The 20,713-nt window shown below is 47.3% G+C and overlaps 2 protein-coding genes across 2 annotated transcripts; one reads left to right on the top strand and one right to left on the bottom strand.

Annotated features, from left to right (window-relative positions):
• Positions 1 to 3,077: 3,077 nt before the first annotated feature.
• On the bottom strand, positions 3,078 to 13,591 carry slbp2 (stem-loop binding protein 2). Its single transcript, XM_075487327.1, has 11 exons — positions 13,539 to 13,591; positions 12,423 to 12,578; positions 11,502 to 11,504; positions 11,082 to 11,119; positions 10,083 to 10,110; positions 9,845 to 9,922; positions 9,315 to 9,458; positions 8,639 to 8,809; positions 7,860 to 8,001; positions 4,208 to 4,337; positions 3,078 to 3,629 (listed from the first exon to the last, which is right to left on the bottom strand). Exons 1-11 carry the CDS (start codon positions 13,589 to 13,591, stop codon positions 3,565 to 3,567), a joined length of 1,008 nt encoding a protein of 335 aa, XP_075343442.1. The 3' UTR covers positions 3,078 to 3,564.
• Positions 13,592 to 15,267: 1,676 nt separating this feature from the next.
• zmat2 (zinc finger, matrin-type 2) lies at positions 15,268 to 20,250 on the top strand. The gene is made up of 6 exons (XM_075487258.1): positions 15,268 to 15,315; positions 16,502 to 16,601; positions 17,171 to 17,294; positions 17,380 to 17,453; positions 18,650 to 18,795; positions 19,592 to 20,250. The coding sequence occupies exons 1-6, from the start codon at positions 15,298 to 15,300 to the stop codon at positions 19,733 to 19,735; spliced, it is 606 nt and encodes a 201-aa protein (XP_075343373.1). The 5' UTR covers positions 15,268 to 15,297; the 3' UTR covers positions 19,736 to 20,250.
• The last annotated feature ends 463 nt before the right edge of the window (positions 20,251 to 20,713 follow it).

The following is a 20,713-nucleotide window of genomic DNA, read 5'->3' as shown; positions in this document are numbered from 1 at the left end:
GGAACCAGCTCCAGCTCCACGATGGTGGAACCAGCTTCAGCTCCACGATGGTGGAACCAGCTTCAGCTCCACGATGGTGGAACCAGCTTCAGCTCCACGATGGGTGGAACCAGCTCCAGCTCCACGATGGGTGGACCAGCTCCAGCTCCACGATGGTGGAACCAGCTCCACGATGGTGGAACCAGCTCCAACTCCACGATGGGTGGAACCAGCTCCACGATGGTGGAACCAGCTCCAACTCCACGATGGGTGGAACCAGCTCCACGATGGTGGAACCAGCTTCAGCTCCACGATGGTGGAACCAGCTCCACGATGGGTGGACCAGCTCCAGCTCCACGATGGTGGAACCAGCTCCACGATGGTGGAACCAGCTCCAACTCCACGATGGGTGGAACCAGCTCCACGATGGTGGAACCAGCTTCAGCTCCACGATGGTGGAACCAGCTTCAGCTCCACGATGGTGGAACCAGCTCCAGCTCCACGATGGTGGAACCAGCTCCACGATGGTGGAACCAGCTCCAACTCCACGATGGGTGGAACCAGCTCCACGATGGTGGAACCAGCTTCAGCTCCACGATGGTGGAACCAGCTCCAGCTCCACGATGGTGGGACCAGCTCCACGATGGGTGGAACCAGCTCCAGCTCCACGATGGTGGAACCAGCTCCAGCTCCACGATGGGTGGACCAGCTCCAGCTCCACGATGGTGGAACCAGCTTCAGCTCCACGATGGTGGAACCAGCTCCAGCTCCACGATGGGTGGACCAGCTCCAGCTCCACGATGGTGGAACCAGCTCCACGATGGTGGAACCAGCTCCAGCTCCACGATGGTGGAACCAGCTCCACGATGGTGGAACCAGCTCCAGCTCCACGATGGTGGAACCAGCTTCAGCTCCACGATGGTGGAACCAGCTTCAGCTCCACGATGGGTGGAACCAGCTCCAGCTCCACGATGGGTGGACCAGCTCCAGCTTCACGATGGTGGAACCAGCTCCAGCTCCACGATGGTGGAACCAGCTCCAACTCCACGATGGGTGGAACCAGCTCCACGATGGTGGAACCTGCTCCAACTCCACGATGGGTGGAACCAGCTCCACGATGGTGGAACCAGCTCCAACTCCACGATGGGTGGAACCAGCTCCACGATGGTGGAACCAGCTTCAGCTCCACGATGGGTGGAACCAGCTCCACGATGGTGGAACCAGCTCCACGATGGTGGAACCAGCTCCAATTCCACGATGGGTGGAACCAGCTCCACGATGGTGGAACCAGCTTCAGCTCCACGATGGTGGAACCAGCTCCAGCTCCACGATGGGTGGACCAGCTCCAGCTCCACGATGGTGGAACCAGCTCCACGATGGTGGAACCAGCTCCAACTCCACGATGGGTGGAACCAGCTCCACGATGGTGGAACCAGCTTCAGCTCCACGATGGTGGAACCAGCTCCAGCTCCACGATGGTGGAACCAGCTCCACGATGGTGGAACCAGCTCCAGCTCCACGATGGTGGAACCAGCTCCACGATGGTGGAACCAGCTCCAGCTCCACGATGGTGGAACCAGCTTCAGCTCCACGATGGTGGAACCAGCTCCAGCTCCACGATGGTGGAACCAGCTCCACGATGGTGGAACCAGCTCCACGATGGTGGAACCAGCTCCAGCTCCACGATGGTGGGACCAGCTCCACGATGGGTGGAACCAGCTCCAGCTCCACGATGGTGGAACCAGCTCCACGATGGGTGGACCAGCTCCAGCTCCACGATGGTGGAACCAGCTCCAGCTCCACGATGGGTGGACCAGCTCCAGCTCCACGATGGTGGAACCAGCTTCAGCTCCACGATGGTGGAACCAGCTCCAGCTCCACGATGGGTGGACCAGCTCCAGCTCCACGATGGTGGAACCAGCTCCACGATGGTGGAACCAGCTCCAGCTCCACGATGGTGGAACCAGCTCCAGCTCCACGATGGGTGGACCAGCTCCAGGATGGTGGAACCAGCTCCAACTCCACGATGGTGGAACCAGCTCCAGCTCCACGATGGTGGGACCAGCTCCACGATGGGTGGAACCAGCTCCAGCTCCACGATGGTGGAACCAGCTCCAGCTCCACGATGGGTGGACCAGCTCCAGGATGGTGGAACCAGCTCCAACTCCACGATGGTGGAACCAGCTCCAGCTCCACGATGGTGGGACCAGCTCCACGATGGGTGGAACCAGCTCCAACTTCCCGATGTGGGACCAGCTCCATGATGGTGGAACCCTTCCATGTCTGCAGTGATATGATGTGCATGTTTTATCACACCATCAGTGAGAGAGCACTGTTCTATGCTGCTGTCTGCTGGGGGAGTTGCACTACAGACACAAACTGTAGGCGCCTGGACAAACTGGGGAAAAAGGCTGGTTCTGTTGTAGGCAGAAGGCTGGACCCTCTCAGTGCTGTGGTGGAGCAACAGATGAGGAAGTTTTAGTCATTTATTATTATTATTGGTTTTGTTAATATACAATCATTGTAAATTTTAATTTTTTGAGCTACTTGACTAATTTGATTTTCCCCAATTGGGGAATGAATAAAGTATTTTTCTATTCTATGGCGGTTAATAAAGTTTTGAATGAAAGACTTAGTTTTGGGTCCTCACATCAGAGTTCTACCCGTTAGGTGGGCGCACGTGATGTCACAACGCCGCGCTGCAGGCGCCATCCTCACGGGTCCATCACAGGCCAACAGCCCATTATTTTACGTCCGTACATCTCAAAGCCGGCTGCAGGTCGTCTCAGACAAAACGCTTCCTGCATGTTCGACTCTAAAGCAGTTCAGATGCTGAGCTGTTGGTGTCCCGAGCTTCAACTTTTAAAAGGGTTTGTGGGAATTTGATTTGGTTTAACAGCATCAAACTATAAATTAAGTTTTTAATCTCAGATCTCCATTAGAAGTTTAAACAGGAACACTTCTCATCTGAAGCTCTTTGTTAAAGTCTCACAACATGTTTAGACCCTCGGCTCTGAAGCCCTTTCACATGGTGAGGAACCGGTGAGTTCAGGCTATGAAGAATGATCCGTTTCAAACACTTTATTTACATCTTTATTAGTTAAATCTCTCAGCTTTGCTCCTCACATTCGAGCAGCAGAAAAAGTAAAAAAAGAAAAGAAAAAAAACCACAACAACAAAGTGACAGCCTTTTCCCTCCCCAGGTCAGGAGATTTGTTTTTGAGAAAAAACGCGGCGACACAAGAAGAAGAAGAAGAGCCCGATCCGGGCGGAGCAGGAAAGTGACGGTGCATTAAGGATGAAAACAGGGTGACCAACGGGAGTGACAAACCAGTGAGTTCAGGACTGAACAGGATGCAGTGACGGGTGCTCCACATGATGCAAACAGAAACAAGTGCAAACCATAAAGTTCTGGGTCAAAGTGACCGGCCGTCCCGCCCGCCTTCAGGACGGAGGAGGCGGGTGGATGAGGCTCGGATCAGGTCGGTGAAGTTAGTCCGACCATCTTAAAAAGACGAGTGAAGCGGGCGCAGCTCCAACATGCTGAGGGTCAGCTTCCTCCGTCAGGAAGAAGCAGGTTCTGCTTCAGTACGGGTTCCAGAAGAGCTGGTCAGAGAACACAGGAACCTGCTGGTCATCAGAGCTGAACTCTGAAAAACAAAAACAGAAGCATCAGATTCCAGGACCAGGGGGACCTGTGAGCGACAGCCTTTTACAATAATAAAAGCCTGTGAGCAACAGCCTTTTACAGAATAAAAGCCTGTGAGCGACAGCCTTTTACAGAATAAAAGCCTGTGAGCGACAGCCTTTTACAGAATAAAAGCCTGTGAGCGACAGCCTTTTACAGAATAAAAGCCTGTGAGCGACAGCCTTTTACAGAATAAAAGCCTGTGAGCGACAGCCTTTTACAGAATAAAAGCCTGTGAGCGACAGCCTTTTACAGAATAAAAGCCTGTGAGCGACAGCCTTTTACAAAAATAAAACCTGTGTTAATGCTAATGATAAAATATTTATCGGTGTTAAATAATAAACGAGTTAACTCGCCCAGCCCGACTAGAAACGATGACCAACTGAAGAGACTTTCAACGAATAAAAACAAACGTATAAAAAGAGGAGACCCAATAAGAACCCATTTTATGGGTCAGAACCGGCCCCCCGGAGCGGCCCGGCACCACCCACCAGCATTTCACTCAGTGGTCTCACTGCGCCCGGTGTCATGTGACCTCACCTGGGGCGTGGTCAGTCTCCATCAGGAGGCGGAGCCAATCTGTCATGTTGTCGTCAGGGATCAGCTGACCCCTGTGGGAGTAACTCAGGCCGGGAGGGGAGCGAAGAGGCCGGTGGCTCGTCTCCAGCTGCTGGAAGGAAAGGGGAGGTCAGAGCATTCAGACACATCTGGATCCATGAGGTTGTTGAGGCGCATTCATGCTGGTTAGATGCTGCACATTTACTGCTAAACTAAAGCCCACCCTCACGGGAACAAAGTGCTACTCTGCAGTATTTCTGGGTTTTTATGGACTCCGACCCCGATCAACATTGGGGACGGGAATTGAAAACCTAGTGTTTCAATTCCTTGGAATCAACCAAAAAAAAAAAAAAAAAAACAACCAAAAGGCTTTGTAACAGTGACTGCTGAGTTCTTCTCAAATTGATTGATTTTTTTTTTGTTTATTTAGACATTTATTATTAGTTAGAAGTAGTATTTTTTACTAGAATTGGTATTATTATTGTTGTTAATACAATCTTTGTAAATATAAAAAAAAAAAAAAAAAAAAAAAAAAATTTGAGCTACTTGACTAATTAATGAATAAAGTATTTTTCTATTCTTTCCCTTTCTATTCAATTTAGCAAACGATTCCCTTATCGATTCCAGTGGGCGCGAATGACGTCCAGTGCAGCTAGCAGTCAACATGGCGACCAAGCGGTACAAACGCTCAAAAGTTTGGTTACACTTGACTTAAAAAAAACACAGGGCAACTTGCAAAGTGAATATTTCATCAAAGGGAGGAAATACTACCAACATGCAATAACTATTAATGAATGTCGCGTTTTCGATCTGCTCCGGACTAACGTTGGTGAATCTGAACCCATCAGCAATGTTAGCAACGTTAGCATGTCCTCAGCTAATACTGCAGGTAACTAACTAACAAACACCCAGGCTGTGTTCGAAACCGCATACTTCTACTACCTTTAACTTTTTTTAAGTTCCCGGATGCATACTAGATTCTCTAAATGTTGGGTATGCATCATGAGGTTACTACTCATACTCAAACTACCCAAGATGCAACGTAACGTGACGTCGCCGATCGTCATTTCCTGTCAAAATGGCAGTTTCAAGCTAGCTACAACGAGTGTAGGTTCACTTCCTGTTTTCAAAACAAAAGCACCAATTGTATGGTAATGGCTTTCCCTATGATAAAAGGCAACGGGTATTTTATTTTGTGAAAATAACCGGAAGTGCGTTAGCTCACTGCGGCTAGCTTTAGTAGCGCCGAATTCGTGGGAACAAAATTGTAAACAGCCGGTATTTTGTCAGGTTTTCAACACGTTGGGGATCTAAACGACTACTTTCTCTCCTGAAAATGTTTCAAATGTTGCTAAAGTTTACAGAGTTTAGAGCTTAAGGGAAATCAGCTTCAGGCCGGCTGATTTCGGCTCGGGCAGGAGCCAAATGCATTGTGGGTAAACGCTCTGCATACTGTCTGATCAATGAGTATGCGGTTTCGCACACAGCCTGACTGTCATGTTAGCGCCATTTGCCTGATTGTAAAACCTGCTGTTCGACCCTTTTGCCACAGTAGATGCCCCTGAATTTCGGAAAGGTTAACAGTTCAATTGTATGCCAAGTCAGAGAATGTCAAAGTTGCATGTTTTCCTCCAAGTTAACCAGATGTTTCACTCAGTCGTTCATTCCCATTTTATAGGGAGATGACAAAGATTCTCAACCAAAGCCCCAACCAGAGACAGCTTAACCCTCCTGTTGTCCTGTTTAACCCCCCTGTTGTCCTGTTTAACCCCCCTGTTGTCCTGTTTAACCCCCCTGTTGTCCTGCTTAACCCCCCTGTTGTCCTGCTTAACCCCCCTGTTGTCCTGCTTAACCCTCCTGTTGTCCTGTTTAACCCTCCCGTTGTCCTGTTTAACCCTCCTGTTGTCCTGCTTAACCCCCCTGTTGTCCTGCTTAACCCCCCTGTTGTCCTGCTTAACCCTCCTGTTGTCCTGTTTAACCCTCCCGTTGTCCTGTTTAACCCTCCTGTTGTCCTGCTTAACCCCCCTGTTGTCCTGCTTAACCCCCCTGTTGTCCTGCTTAACCCTCCTGTTGTCCTGTTTAACCCTCCTGTTGTCCTGTTTAACCCTCCTGTTGTCCTGTTTAACCCTCCTGTTGTCCTGTTTAACCCCCCTGTTGTCCTGTTTAACCCTCCTGTTGTCCTGTTTAACCCTCCTGTTGTCTTGCGGGTCCAAAGTGAGCCACCACCATGTTTAGCTGTAGGAAAAATACCTTAAACTATCTTTTTCCAACTTGAAATGTTATGACTTTTCCTAAAGGGACCCCATCATTAGAAAAAGTCACACTTTATTTTTGTTTATGTTTCCATGTGGGCTGTACACCACTAGGGTACAAAGATTGTCTTATGGGTCATTTTTGACCCGTGAATTATAAAAACATTTAAACATCAGAAAAAAGTTCACTGTTTTTTTTCCCTTTCAATATAATTAATTCAGCAGTAATTACTTCACATTTATATAATAGCAATAATAAACCTTTATTATGTCAAAGAAAACTGAGAAAACAAGAAAACTGTTGGTCCAACTGACCAAAAAAAAAAAAAAAAAAAAGTGTAATCCTGAAAACTGGTGATTGTCTTTTTGTATTGTGTAACAAAAAATACATGATAAAAAATGTATTGAATTGAGTTGAATAGATAAATAACAGGTGGTTTCATCATACAAAACAGATTTATAATTCAATTAAGTTGCTTTATTTTGGGGCTTTGGTAAAACCCTTTCAGGGATCCTTGATCAGCGTTACCGCCGGTAACTGCCAGGGATGGGAATTTATCAGATTTTTACAATTTCAATTCCATTTTTGATTCTGCTTAACGATTCGGTTCTTTGTCGGTTCCCTTATCGATTCTCATTTGGAGAAAAAGGACAACAAACCGGTCGATTAGCATCAACTTTGTTTAGTTTAGAAGTAACACGAGTCATGACCTCACAAACCCAACAACGGTGAGGTCCACATTGGTCTATCCTGGCCTGGGTAATTTAACTCTTCCTACTCTGGTGAAAGGAGAAGCTGGAGGTAGAGGTGAACTGGGGGTAGTACCACCAGCCTCTGGCTCTGAGCCAGTCAGGCTCTGTCTCTCATGATTTCATCTAAATGTAATGCCTGAGAAGGCATTCATTTAACCTTAACCGTTACTAACAGCAGCTTTTACAATGAGGCAAATGGTGCTAACATGATAGGCAGTGTTTGTTAGTTAGTTACCTGCAGTGTTAGCCGAGGACATGCTAACGTTGCTAACGTTGCTAACGTTGCTGGGTTCAGATTCACCAACGTTAATCATTCATTCATAGTTATTGCATGTTGGTAGTATTTCCTCCCTTTGGTGAAATATTCACTTTGCCAGTTGCCCTGTTGTCGTATTTTTTAGGGATGTGTAACCAAACTTTCCAGCGTTTGCACCGCTTGGGCGCCATGTTTACTGTTGGCTGCTGGCTGCGCTGGACTCGCCACGCAACGCTGCGTGGTGACGTCATCCGCGCCCACTGGAATCGATAAGGGAATCGTTTGCAAAATCGCCAAACGAGTCCAAGGAATTGAAACACTGGGAACCGGTTCTCAACAAGAACCGGTTTTCGATTCCCATCCCTAGACTTACCGGGGACAGCGGCGCCGTCCAGGCCGCCTCCACGGACGAGGATGACATGGAGGCTTTGGAGGCTGCAGGAGTCTCCTTCTCTCTCTGCTCGTCTCCTCCGTCCTCACACAGGTCCGACGTCATCTTCGCCAGCTGGTTCTGCCTGCAGGGAAAAAAAATAAATAAATCAGGCGACCCGTTTCAGGCTGTGTGATGTCATCAGGAAGTAGGAGACATCTGGGCGTGGTTAAAGGTTCAGATCCACCAGCAGACGTTTCTTCAGGTAAACAAGGTCCGACAAAGGTTTCACCCTCAGAACTGAACAGACGGAGTCGTTTGGAGTCTTCATCGACCCGCAAACAGCTGATTTCCTGATGGAAAATGTCCAATAAATAATATAAATAAAATCTTCTGTACACACCAGCTCCAGCAGGTAAACCCAGCCCCTGTCTCTGAGGCTCAGCCCCGCCCCCCTCTGAAGGAAACTGAGAAGCAGAGATCCTGAAGCTCCTCCCCCCCCCATCTCTAAGGCTTAGCCCCGCCCCCCTCTGAAGGAAACTGAGAAGCAGAGATCCTGAAGCTCCTCCCCCCCCCCATCTCTAAGGCTTAGCCCCACCCCCCTCTGAAGGAAACTGAGAAGCAGAGATCCTGAAGCTCCTCCCCCCCCCCCATCTCTAAGGCTTAGCCCCGCCCCCCCTCTGAAGGAAACTGAGAAGCAGAGATACTGAAGCCCCCCCCCCCCCCCCCCCCCCTCCCCCTCCCCGGTTCGTTCAGACTTAATAAAGTAAGACTCCACCAACAGCTGCTCCACTGGATCCGGGGTGTCGGTGGCGTCCGGCTGGCTGCTGGCCGGGGGGTCCCACAGGTGCAACGCTCGCCTCCACAGACGCACCTGCATGTCCCAGGAGCGCCGGCTGTACTTCCTGTACTTGTTGGGGGTGGATGGGTGGAGCTTAGGGTCCCTCAGGTGTCTGCGGAGGAGAACAGAAACACACCTGGTACACGGTCGGTTCTGTCGGATCAGGACGGTTCTGGGTCTGTCTGTCAAAACGGCAGTTTCAAGCTAGCTCCAACGAGGGTAGGTTCACTTCCTGTTTTCAAAACAAAAGCACCAATTGTATGGTAATGGCTTTCCCTATGATAAAAGGCAATGGGTATTTTATTTTGTGAAAACAGGAAGTGTGTTAGCTCACTACGGCTAGCTTTAGTAGCGCCGAATTCGTGGGAACAAAATTGTAAACAGCCGGTATTTTGTCAGGTTTTCAACACGTTGGGGATCTAAACGACTACTTTCTCTCCTGAAAATGTTTCAAATGTTGCTAAAGTTTACAGAGTTTAGAGCTTAAGGGAAATCAGCTTCAGGCCGGCTGATTTCAGCTCGGGCAGGAGCGAAATGCATTGTGGGTAAACGCTCTGCATACTGTCTGATTGATCAGTATGTAGTAGGCGGTTTCGAACACAGCTCTGGTGTCTTACTTAGGGACTTGTTGCAGGTAGTTCTGGTACCCGCTGGTGTTTTTGCCGTACTGGATCTGCTTCTGCCGCCGCTTCAGAACCGCCGTGTTGGTCTCGGCGTTGGCCTGGTCCTGCAGGTGGGGGTAATAACGGCCGAACGGCGTCCTGCGGGACACAGAAGCTCAGACTGAAACCAGGAAGCGGAAGTTACATCTGTAAGAAATGCTGAAGGGGGTTCAGATGGAAACTTAACATCCTGAACTCTGCAGCACCCAGATCTACAGAACCCGTGAAACAGAACAACTTTAAGTCCGTTAACAAGCAGAAAGGGAACCTGGAACCTGTGGAACCTGGAACCCGACTACCTCAGAGGCAGATCAACTGAAATAACCAAAACTTTCATCATGTTTGTTAACAGATGAAACGAAGCTGAACAGGAAACAAGTCGAGTTCAGACTGAGTTTATCTGATAGAATTAAACAGAAGTAAAAGTTGAAATAAATGAACAGATCTTTAACATGTTCCGGCTGTTTGTGAAGCCGCAGTCTGACCTTTTGTCCACGTCGTCCGTCCCCACGGCAACGCTGCTGGTGGTCACGTTGAGGATGCAGCGCTCCAGGATGGACGGCCTGCGGGACCAAACTGCACCGTTAAAACTCCCGTTGAAATGTTTCCACAGATTAAAAACCAGCCCACAATCTTTAAAAGATTCATGTTCGGAGTTTAATCCGATTTTAAATCTAAACCTTAAAATAATTCATGTTTGAATCTCTTTGAATGTGTAGAAACCTGCGAGGTTTGCTGCCGGCGGCTCGCCCTCGCAGGCTGCAGGCGGCGGGAGGAGACGGGCTGGGAGACACGTTACTATGGAGACAACACCACGAGACTGAAGGTAAACGACATTAAACCTGAGAAGAATAAAGTGTTTGAATCCAGTTTCAACCTGGACAGAAAATAAAACTCCAACATTCTGTTAAACAGATTAAACTTTTCCTCTTCAAGGCAAAAACAGGGATTTCATGCAGTGGTCAATTTTTAGATTTTGGGCCAGTCTACTCCTTCAATATGTGTCATTTCAAAACATAAATTAAAATGTTTATTTCATCACATTTTGTTTAATCGCGGCAGTACGTGTCGCCCAAATTTACCAAAATGAATTCCCCTATTTAAATCTTTAAATGCCAAAATCAGTTTTTTGTACTTTTCCAGTATCAGTATCTCAGCCTATGGAGCACCTACTAACACCAAACTTTCCAGTTATACACTCAGCAGTATTCTGAAGATATTTACAGAAGGATTTGTTGCTAAATCATTTCTGGCCTGATTTATGTGACATTATAATAAAAAAATATGGTAAAAATCTATGTTTTTTAGGCTATGGGCAGTATATTTTGATTTCCTAGGAAATCAGAGCAGATATCCTGAAATCCCTCTGTAATTTTCTTTACATTTTGTGTGTAAACAAAATGAAAAAAGAATTTTGCACCTGGCTTTATCACGTGTTCAGATTTATCGTCCAGAAATATATGCAAATGTGCGCATATTTAATGAGATAATGCATAATTAAACATACAAATTTCTAAAACTCCCCCCCCCCCCATACTTGTATAAGTAATCAACTGAGTAAGTTTCATGGTGATATCTATTATTTTAAAATATTACCCTGTTCACCTGTAGCGTCTCGCCTTAAACAGTTTCTAAAATGACTTTTATGCCAATTTACACAACAATTAAGCTTTAAAGTGGTTTAAATGTATCTGAGGAAGGATCCTCGCTCTCTTAGGCCACACTTTTCCATTTGTTCTGCTGACCCGGTCACTTGTGAGCTGAACAGAACCTCCTGATCACTGAAACAATGAGCTGTGCTGCCCCCTAAAGGCAGACAACAGTAACTACACCCTGTCAGTGCCTCACTCCAATGCCCGTCTGTCAGAGGTGGGTAGTAATGAGTTACATTTACTTGAGTAAGTTTTTGAAAACATTATACTTCTAGGAGTAGTTTTAAATCTCTATACTTTTTACTTTTCCTTGAGTAGATGTGTGCAGCAGAAACTGTCCTCTTACTCCGCTACATTAGGCTACAATGAGCTGGTTACTTTTCTTCTTACCTCTTTGGTATTCTACGCCTCATTATTTTTATCCCCCCGCGTACGCCTCATTTTAATGTTTTATTCTGACAGAGAGAGAGACTTCCGCCAAAGGCTCTACCACCTGACTGTGTTCCACCAATCAGACGCAGCCGTGCAGTCTGGTCACGTGACCGTACTCGATCTCAGCGGCGGGACGGGTTAGCTTTAGCATTAGCAGTCGTAGCAAACAAAGAAAGAAACAGATGAAAAATGTGAGAACCAACGGTGGGAAATGAAGACGCAGACGAGGCCTCATACTGAAAGCATGTTTACCTTACAAAGAGTGAGAAACAGCAGCTACATTATGTGTCTTCTGTGGCAACCAAAACAAACGCACATTTCAGCAGAAACTCAACATCTAACTTGAGGAAACATGTAGCGCTAAGTTTCCTAAACTCGTTTTTCCCCCATGGATAGGTGAATGTTTGTTTTTTAGGTTACATATGGGTTACATATGTTTTAAACATTTCCTAAGTCTCTTTGATTTTTTATTGAAGTTCTTGAATTTACCTGGATTATTTTAATTTAAGCTATTTTATTGTTAGTAATGAATTCATTTTAATTTATTTGATCAATTGGATGAACTCTAATTTGCCTAAAGATGATTATTTAGTATTTTTGTCTGTCTGATTGAATGCTTGTGTTAACAAATAAATCAGACGTTACTCAACAGTTACTCAGTACTTGAGTAGTTTTTTCACTGAGCACTTTTTTACTCTTACTCAAGGAATTATTTGGATGACTACTTTTTACTTTTACTTGAGTCATATTATTCTGAAGTAACAGTACTTTTACTTGAGTACAGTTTTTGGCTGCTACCCACCTCTGCCGCCTGTAGGGGGCAGTGTTGCACAGCACCGTGTTTGTTCAGGCTCAGTTTTACAAGCACATTCTGACTTTCACTCATCCTAAACACCTGAAATGTTCATTAAAACAAAGTTAAGCTCTCAGCCATCTGAATAAGAAGGCGGTGAGCAGAGGGAGCTGCAGCACCACCTACCTGACCAGGCTGTCATAGACGGAGCTGCAGCCTGGGAGGAGCCAGGGCTCGGGGGCGGAGCATCCCGAGGCGGCCAGCAGGGGGTCGGGGACGCCGCTCCATGTGGCTGCAGACCAGCCCTTCACACAAACACACGACCAGGGGCTGAAACAGAAGCTGAGAGGGCAGCAGCAGGTCAGAAGGAGGAAAACTCAGACTATATAAAAAGCTGCAGCGTTTGATTAGCTGCTGACCTCCACCCTGAAAACAGACCGTCTAATCCCTGTAGTTATTAAAGGGACAGTCCGCCTCTTCTGACATGAAGCTGTGTAACATCCCATATCAGCAGCATCATTTCTGAACATCTTCTTACCCCCTGCTGCGTCCTGTGAGCAGAGTTCCAGCCTCGTTTTGGTGTTGATGAAGGTAGTCCGGCTAGTTGGCTGGGGTTTAAAAAATAAAGCCCTCAAACAATTTGAGGGCTACAAGTATTTATAATTTGTGAAAGATTTTGCTTCATTATTCGTCTATTTTTTTTACTTTATTGGATGCAATTCTGTTTTTTTTCTCTTCTCTTTTTACTATAAATAGCTAATGTTTATTCACTATTTTTATTTTATTTGCTTGTTTTTAACTCTAATTGTTAAGGTTAACTTTAATTGTTTACATATCTTATACTGTATGCTGCTGCAACACAATTTCCCAAATTGGGATGAATAAAGTACTCACTATCTATTATTTTTCTTCTTACTTTAGTATTTGTAAAAATATAGGTTGATGGGTAGCTTCATTTTGTTCAACAGGCTTAAATATAAGCATTACGCTTCAGCCTTTTCAGTCACTTAAATGTTATGATTGTACTGAACACATTTGATGTTTATTGTGACTGAATAAAAACAAACAAACAAAACAATATGCGTTCAACAGAGTAATACATTTGCATCACAAAATGGTTCTCCAGGAAAAAGTCAGAGCTCACAATCTCTTGGCCCTATTTTCTCTTACAGCGGGAGGAGTTTTGCAGAAAAACAAACCGAGGAGCGCGTGCGGCCGTTTCAAACAGTCCCAACATCAAACAGAACTCTGGAAACACGCGCTGCGGTCAGAGAGAGACCCAGAAACGGTTCGGGTTCGTACCTGGATGACAGCAGCGGGCTCTGGGCCGCAGGTTCCACTCCGCTCGTGGACATTTCTGCTCCTTCGGTTCGGATGGACACGCGCCATCACTGAGCTTTCACAGCTTTTTAATGAGCCCCACCTGCGCCGGGGGGCGGGGCCTGACACCTGCCTCACCTGTCCGCTTCCGGTCTGAGAGCCGGACAGGTGAGGAGAGAAGAAGAAGAAGAAAGTCCTCAGCTGTCAGGTGTGTTAGTTCCGGTGTTAAAACTGTACTGAGAAGAGGATATGGAAGTTTTTCTGTGCCATCAGAGTTTGAATACGAATTTCTAATATTGAATTTTTACAGCATCAAAATCAGACTTGGAATTTGAAAAACCATCAGTGTAAAAAAAATTCTAAAAACAAAATTCAGTGGAAAAAATTAAATATAATAAAAATTGTACTTAAAAAAATTCAGTGGAAAAAAATTAAACTTCCAAAAATTCAGTGGAAAAAAATTAAACTTCCAAAAATTCAGTGGAAAAAAATTCAATGGAAAAAAAATTCAACTTCCAAATATTCAGTGGAAAAAGAACCAGACTCAACATCCGGGTAACCAGGGAGAAGCAATCGATCCCTGTCTCAATTCATCCAACGGCAGCCAATCAAGTTACGCTCCATTGGACAGATCAGCCATGTCCACCAACGCGGGTGATGGTGCTTCGGTGAGTGAGTTTACTTTATTTGCCATTTGTGTTAGTAAAATTGAGTGATAGATATTACTATTATCTATTGAGCTGATCTGATGATTTTTTTTAATTTATCTATTGAGGGATCGATTGCTTCTCCCTGTTTATACAATATGCCAAAATAAAAAGATACATCACACAAGGCAAGCTGTTCAGCTTTTAAGGTGAAATATACAGTAAATCAACAGTAGTCAAAAAGAGATAATCATACCCCGGACCCCATGAAACACACCTGAGTGGGCTGGCACGAGGGGAGGGGGGTCTAACCTCTCTTTATCAGGGTTTCCCCATGACCTGCTGTGTGCAGGTTTGGGGAAACATGCACAAGTTTATACGTTCCAGATAGATAGATAGATACTTTATTGATCCCAAAGAAAATTCAAGCATCCGGTAGCAAGACATAATAAAGCAATAAAAATGTTTATACAATTATAAACAATCTAAAAAATTTAAAAACAATTAAAAAAAACAGTTTAAAAATAGAAAAGTGACCAGTGAAATAAGGCCAAAGTGAGATCCAAGCTGTAAGAATGATAAATGGATCAGATTATTGTGAACCAAAGTTTAGCTGAGCTCAGAGTAGCTTCACAGGTAAAGGTGTGTGTGAAAGATCTGTTGGAGGAATGAAGATTCTGTGTAAAGAAAAGAAAAGTCTATAAAAATAACATAAAAATGAGCTAATTGTTTATCAAATCAAATCAAAATCAAATCAAATTTATTTGTATAGCACATTTCATGTACAGAACAGTTCAAAGTGCTTCACATAAAATAAAAGCATTGCAGCAGGGAGTGGAAGAAGCATTAAAAATACATAAAAGAATATAAAGAGAAACAAATAAAAATGAAACGTTTGCTTTTCTTTTAGTTCAGTTTATCCTTAAATCATATTTTCTCTGTAAATCAGATTCATTCAATTCTTGGTTGGCAACATTCATTTATTTAACTTCTTATTTTTTTATTGTTTACATTTTTTATGACGTCATGACGACGCCGTTCCAGCTTTATCTTAAAGATCTGCTTCCGCCACTTCCGGTCTAAGCGTAAACAAGATGGCGTCCGGCAGCGGGGTGAGTTCCTCTGGAGTTTGTTATTTTCTGGTTAAACATCTAAAACCACGTTAAGGTTCCGTTAAATGAATCACAGCACGGGTTCTTCTGCTGATCGGAACCGTGAGTGGTTCCGACTGAAGCCGTTTTAAGAGCCGGGCCGCTGCGGCCGCTGCCGGCTAACAGCTAGCCGGCTAACAGCTAGCCCGCTAGCCGACAACAGCGTCAGCGGTTCTGGTTTCATTCAACGAAAAACGACGTTTTCTCCCTTTATCGATCTATTATTTAAACGTAAACGTGTTCGTAGTAGGTTTGTGTGCGCGTGCTGCTGCGCAGGACTATAATAAGGTTGGGAAAAGTTAGCATTTTAGCATAGCACAAACACAACAATGGCACTTCCGGTCTGTCAGAGTAAAAGCTGTAAAAGCAGGAGCTAAATCCGCTCCTCTTAAAATGTCGATCAGCAGTGTATTGGCGGTTTTTATGACCACTTTGTTTATTTTACTTTGTCATATTATTATTGTTGTTGTTAATAACTGTATGTTTTTATTGTTGACTTTTATTGTATTTTCTGAGCACTTCTTGTGAAGCACTTTGTGACCTTCATTGTCTGTGAAACGTGCTATATAAATAAATATTACTTATTTACTTACTTACCTTTGAAGACTCCTCATCCTCTCTGATTCTGAAACTCGACGAGGAGCCTGGAAACTCCTCAGTTGGTTTTTAAAAGCTGAAGAAGCAGGAATAAAACGTGAGAAACAGATTTAATGCGTTAGAATCAGAAAAGATTTTATTGCCAAGTAATTTTCACATCACGAGGAATTTGGCCTGCTCTGTTTGGTGCAATAAAATATATATATATAATAATAATAATTTAAAAAAAAGTAAAATAATAAAAATATATGTACAAAGTATTAGTTAGTTACGCTGTTTGAAGGGAACTACGTCACAGAACATAAAAATGAGCTCCTGTCTTCTTCTGGAAACCTTGAGGTGGTTCAGGACAGCTGTGATGTCATCAGTGATGACATCACAGCAGGAAGCTAAATAAACACCAGGCTTGTGTTTCCTGTTTGTACTGAATGTGTCACCTTTAACTCTGAAGCTGTCAGATGTTTTTGTTTTTGGTGAAGCCGGTCGGCACGGTCATGTGACCCGCCGCTGCCTCCATCTTTAACTGACACGCCCTCGTCTTCTCTTCCAGTCCAGTAAGAACGACTTCCGTCGGAAGTGGGACAAAGATGAGTATGAAAACCTGGCTCAGAAACGGCTGGTGGAGGAGCGGGACCGCGAGCGGCGAGATGGTGAGAACACGTCGAACACGGCGGCGTCCTGTCGAACATGACGGCGTCCTGTCGGACTCGACGGCGTCCTGTCGGACTCGGCGGCGTCCTGTCGGACTCGACGGCGTCCTGTCGAACACGACGGCGTCCTGTCGGACTCGACGGCGTCCTGTCGAACACGACGGTGTCCTGTCGAACACGACGGCGTCCTGTCGAACACGACGGCGTCCTGTCGGACTCGGCGGCGTCCTGTCGAACACGACGGCGTCCTGTCGGACTCGGCGGCGTCCTGTCGAACACGACGGCGTCCTGTCGGACTCGACGGCGTCCTGTCGGACTCGGCGGCGTCCTGTCGAACACGGCGGCGTCCTGTCGGACTCGGCGGCGTCCTGTCGAACACGACGGCGTCCTGTCGGACTCGACGGCGTCCTGTCGAACACGACGGCGTCCTGTCGGACTCGACGGCGTCCTGTCGGACTCGGCGGCGTCCTGTCGGACTCGGCGGCGTCCTGTCGGACTCGGCGGCGTCCTGTCGGACTCGACGTTACCGCCTCAGTTTTTAAAGGATGACTGTTTTCGTTCTTCCTCAGGGAAACCGACTCCGCCCATCAAGCGGGACCTCCTGCGCCACCGGGACTACAAAGTGGACCTGGAGTCCAAGCTGGGGAAGACCATCGTCATCACCAAGACGACGCCGCAGGCGGAGATGGGCGGGTGAGTGGTTCAGCCTCAGAGGACCGAGATAAAGAACACGTTTCTGTGGAGCTTCATCTCTCGTCTTCTTCTTCTTCTCTTCCAGTTATTACTGCAACGTCTGCGACTGCGTGGTGAAGGACTCCATCAACTTCCTGGATCACATCAACGGGAAGAAGCGTAAGTTCACCTTAAAGTGTTTTTTAACAGGAATACGTTCAGTTTCCGTCTTTGTTTCGCTGCTTTATTTAACTTTACGGCATAAAAATGAGGGGGCGGGGCTTCTGAAGCAAGAGAAGGGGGCGGGGTTTCTGAGGCAGGGGGAAGGGGGTGGGGTTTCTGAGGCAGGGGGAAGGGGGTGGGGTTTCTGAGGCAGGAGGAAGGGGGCGGGGTTTCTGAAGCAGGGGGAAGGGGGCGGGGTTTCTGAAGCAGGGGAAGGGGGCGGGGTTTCTGAAGTTGATAAATGGGGCGGGGTTTCTGAAGCAGGGAAAAGGGGGCGGGGTTTCTGAAGCAGGGGAAGGGGGCGGGGTTTCTGAAGCAGGGGAAGGGGGCGGGGTTTCTGAAGCAGAGGAAGGGGGCGGGGTTTCTGAAGCAGGGGAAGGGGGCGGGGTTTCTGAAGCAGGGGAAGGGGGCGGGGCTTCTGAAGCAGAGGAAGGGGGTGGGGTTTCTGAAGCAGGGGGAGGGGGCGGGGTTTCTGAAGCAGGGGAAGGGGGCGGGGTTTCTGAAGCTGGGGAAGGGGGCGGGGTTTCTGAAGCAGGGGAAGGGGGCGGGGTTTCTGAAGCAGAGGAAGGGGGCGGGGTTTCTGAAGCAGGGGAAGGGGGCGGGGCTTCTGAAGCAGAGGAAGGGGGCGGGGTTTCTGAAGCAGGGGAAGGGGGCGGGGTTTCTGAAGCAGAGGAACTGGGCGGGGTTCTGAAGCAGGGGAAAGGGGGCGGGGTTTCTGAAGCTGGGGAAGGGGGCGGGGTTTCTGAAGCAGAGGAACTGGGCGGGGTTCTGAAGCAGGGGAAAGGGGGCGGGGTTTCTGAAGCTGGGGAAGGGGGCGGGGTTTCTGAAGTTGATAAAGGGGGCGGGGTTTCTGAAGCAGGGAAAAGGGGGCGGGGTTTCTGAAGCAGGGAAAAGGGGGCGGGGTTTCTGAAGCAGGGAAAAGGGGGCGGGGTTTCTGAAGCAGGGGAAAGGGGCGGGGTTTCTGAAGTATGGGAAAGGGGGCGGGGTTTCTGAAGTATGGGAAAGGGGGCGGGGTTTCTGAAGCAGAGGAAAGGGGGCGGGGTTTCTGAAGCAGAAACCTGACCCACAGACAGGTTCTGGTCTAAATGACCCCCAGTTCCTAAATCCTGATGCTGTTTTGACGCTGTTTCACATGTCTGTCTCTCTGTCTGCAGACCAGAGGAACCTGGGCATGTCGATGCGGGTGGAGCGCTCGTCTCTGGATCAGGTGAAGAAGCGTTTCGAGGTGAACAAGAAGAAGCTGGAGGAGAAGCAGAAGGAGTACGACTTCGAGGAGCGCATGAAGGAGCTGCGGGAGGAGGTGAGAAGAGGCCACGCCCCCTGCTGGTCATGTGTTGGGCCGCATGTCTCTGACATCGGGTCAAAGGTCCAGTTTTTATAGAACCTTCCAGAATGAACTCAGGTGTGACTTTACCTGCCACCAGCACATTCTGCTCAGCGGTCGCCCCGTTTCACACGGACAGTTATTGCTGTCGCACACGTGTGTAGCAGCTCGTTCTGATGGAGGAAGGGTGGAGGTCAGTGGGAACTAATGTCCTGAGTCCCTGAGCTGTCTGATAACGGGCAATAAAACAGGAAGAAAGAGGCTTTATTAGGATTCCAGCTGCATTAAAACACAGTTTATGGAAGCAGAGACTGCAGGAGAGAAGCTAACAGATGCTAACACAGCTGGATGTTAGGTAGAAAGCTAACAGATGTTAGCACAGCTGGATGTCAGCTAGGAAGCTAACAGATGCTAACACAGCTGGATGTTAGCTTGGAAGCTAACAGCTGCTAACACAGCTGGATGTTAGGTAGAAAGCTAATAGATGTTAGCACAGCTGGATGTTAGCTAGGAAGCTAACAGATGCTAACACAGCTGGATGTTAGCTTGGAAGCTAACAGCTGCTAACACAGCTGGATGTTAGCTAGGAAGCTTACAGCTGCTGTCACAAATAACTGAGGCTGAAAGCTGGTTCAGGAGGTAAATTATGTAAAAGTATTTCGATCGCCTGATTAATTGATCGCCTGAATAATGTCAGAGTGATGCATCTTCTCCCCATAAACCGTCTCTGCCCAGACGCCACTCAGCTTCGCTGACCTGGTTGTCGTTTCAGGAGGAGAAGGCGAAGGCCTACAAGAAGGAGAAGCAGAAGGAGAGGAAGCGGCGGGCGGAGGAAGACGTGGACTTCGAGGAGGACGACGAGATGGCGGCGGTGATGGGGTTCTCCGGGTTCGGCTCGTCCAAGAAGACTCACTGACGCCGCGGAGCTCTGAGGCAGGAAACTGGTTTCTGTGGGGGCGGAGCTTCAACTGGGAGGACGCCGTCCACGCCGGGCGGAGGAACTCGGCGCAGGCGGTCCTGGTCCACACTTCACCTACAGCCAGGCTCTTATTTTGGTAGTTCCATCCATTAAACCAGCTGCTTCCTGTCGGACACAGAATGACCCCGAACTTTCTCTGGAGCTGGCGGGCGGGACCGGAAGTCGCTCCGCTGGCGTTCTGTCGGTGGCGGTGAGGAGCCTGAGACCCAACAGATTCTGTTTCTGTTCAAAGTTACGTTCAGGAACTCAAACTTAGCTTTAAGAAACTCAAACAGCCGCTCGGCAGGGCAAGGCATTCTGGGAAATTCCGATTTTTAATAAACACCTTTTTTTTTATTGGTTCCAGCTCAGCTGACGTACTGTCAGTGTACGCAGCACTTTGGTTCTTTCTGTTGATTTAAGGCGTGATGATGTCAAAGCAGCTGTTTGTAGAAATAAAGAGTTTGTTTTGATGTTTGGCTTCTGTTTCCTGAGCCTCACCTGTTGGTCACCTGAAGACTCGGAGAGGTGCTTCATCCTGTTCAGGGTCGCCGCAGGCCGGAGATGAGCCAACACACCGGCTGCGTTCCAAACCGCATACTTCTCCTACTACTCCTACTAACTTTTTGAGTTAGTATGCGAGTTTGAGTCAGCGAGAAGTTCCCGGATGCATGCTAGATTCTCTGAAATGTTGGGTATGCATCATGAGGTTACTACTCATACTCAAACTACCCAAGATGCAACGTAACGTGACGTCGCCGATCGTCATTTCCTGTCAAAACGGCAGTTTCAAGCAAGCTACAACGAGGGTAGGTTCACTTCCTGTTTTCAAAACAAAAGCACCAATTGTATGGTAATGGCTTTCCCTATGATAAAAGGCAACGGGTATTTTAATTTGTTAAAATAACAGGAAGTGTGTTAGCTCACTGCGGCTAG

The sequence above is a fragment of the Odontesthes bonariensis genome, chromosome 16 (assembly GCF_027942865.1).
Source record: "Odontesthes bonariensis isolate fOdoBon6 chromosome 16, fOdoBon6.hap1, whole genome shotgun sequence".
NCBI lineage: Eukaryota > Metazoa > Chordata > Actinopteri > Atheriniformes > Atherinopsidae > Odontesthes > Odontesthes bonariensis.
Note: the sequence above shows the minus strand (reverse complement) of the source record. Positions and strands in the feature narration are given on the sequence as shown.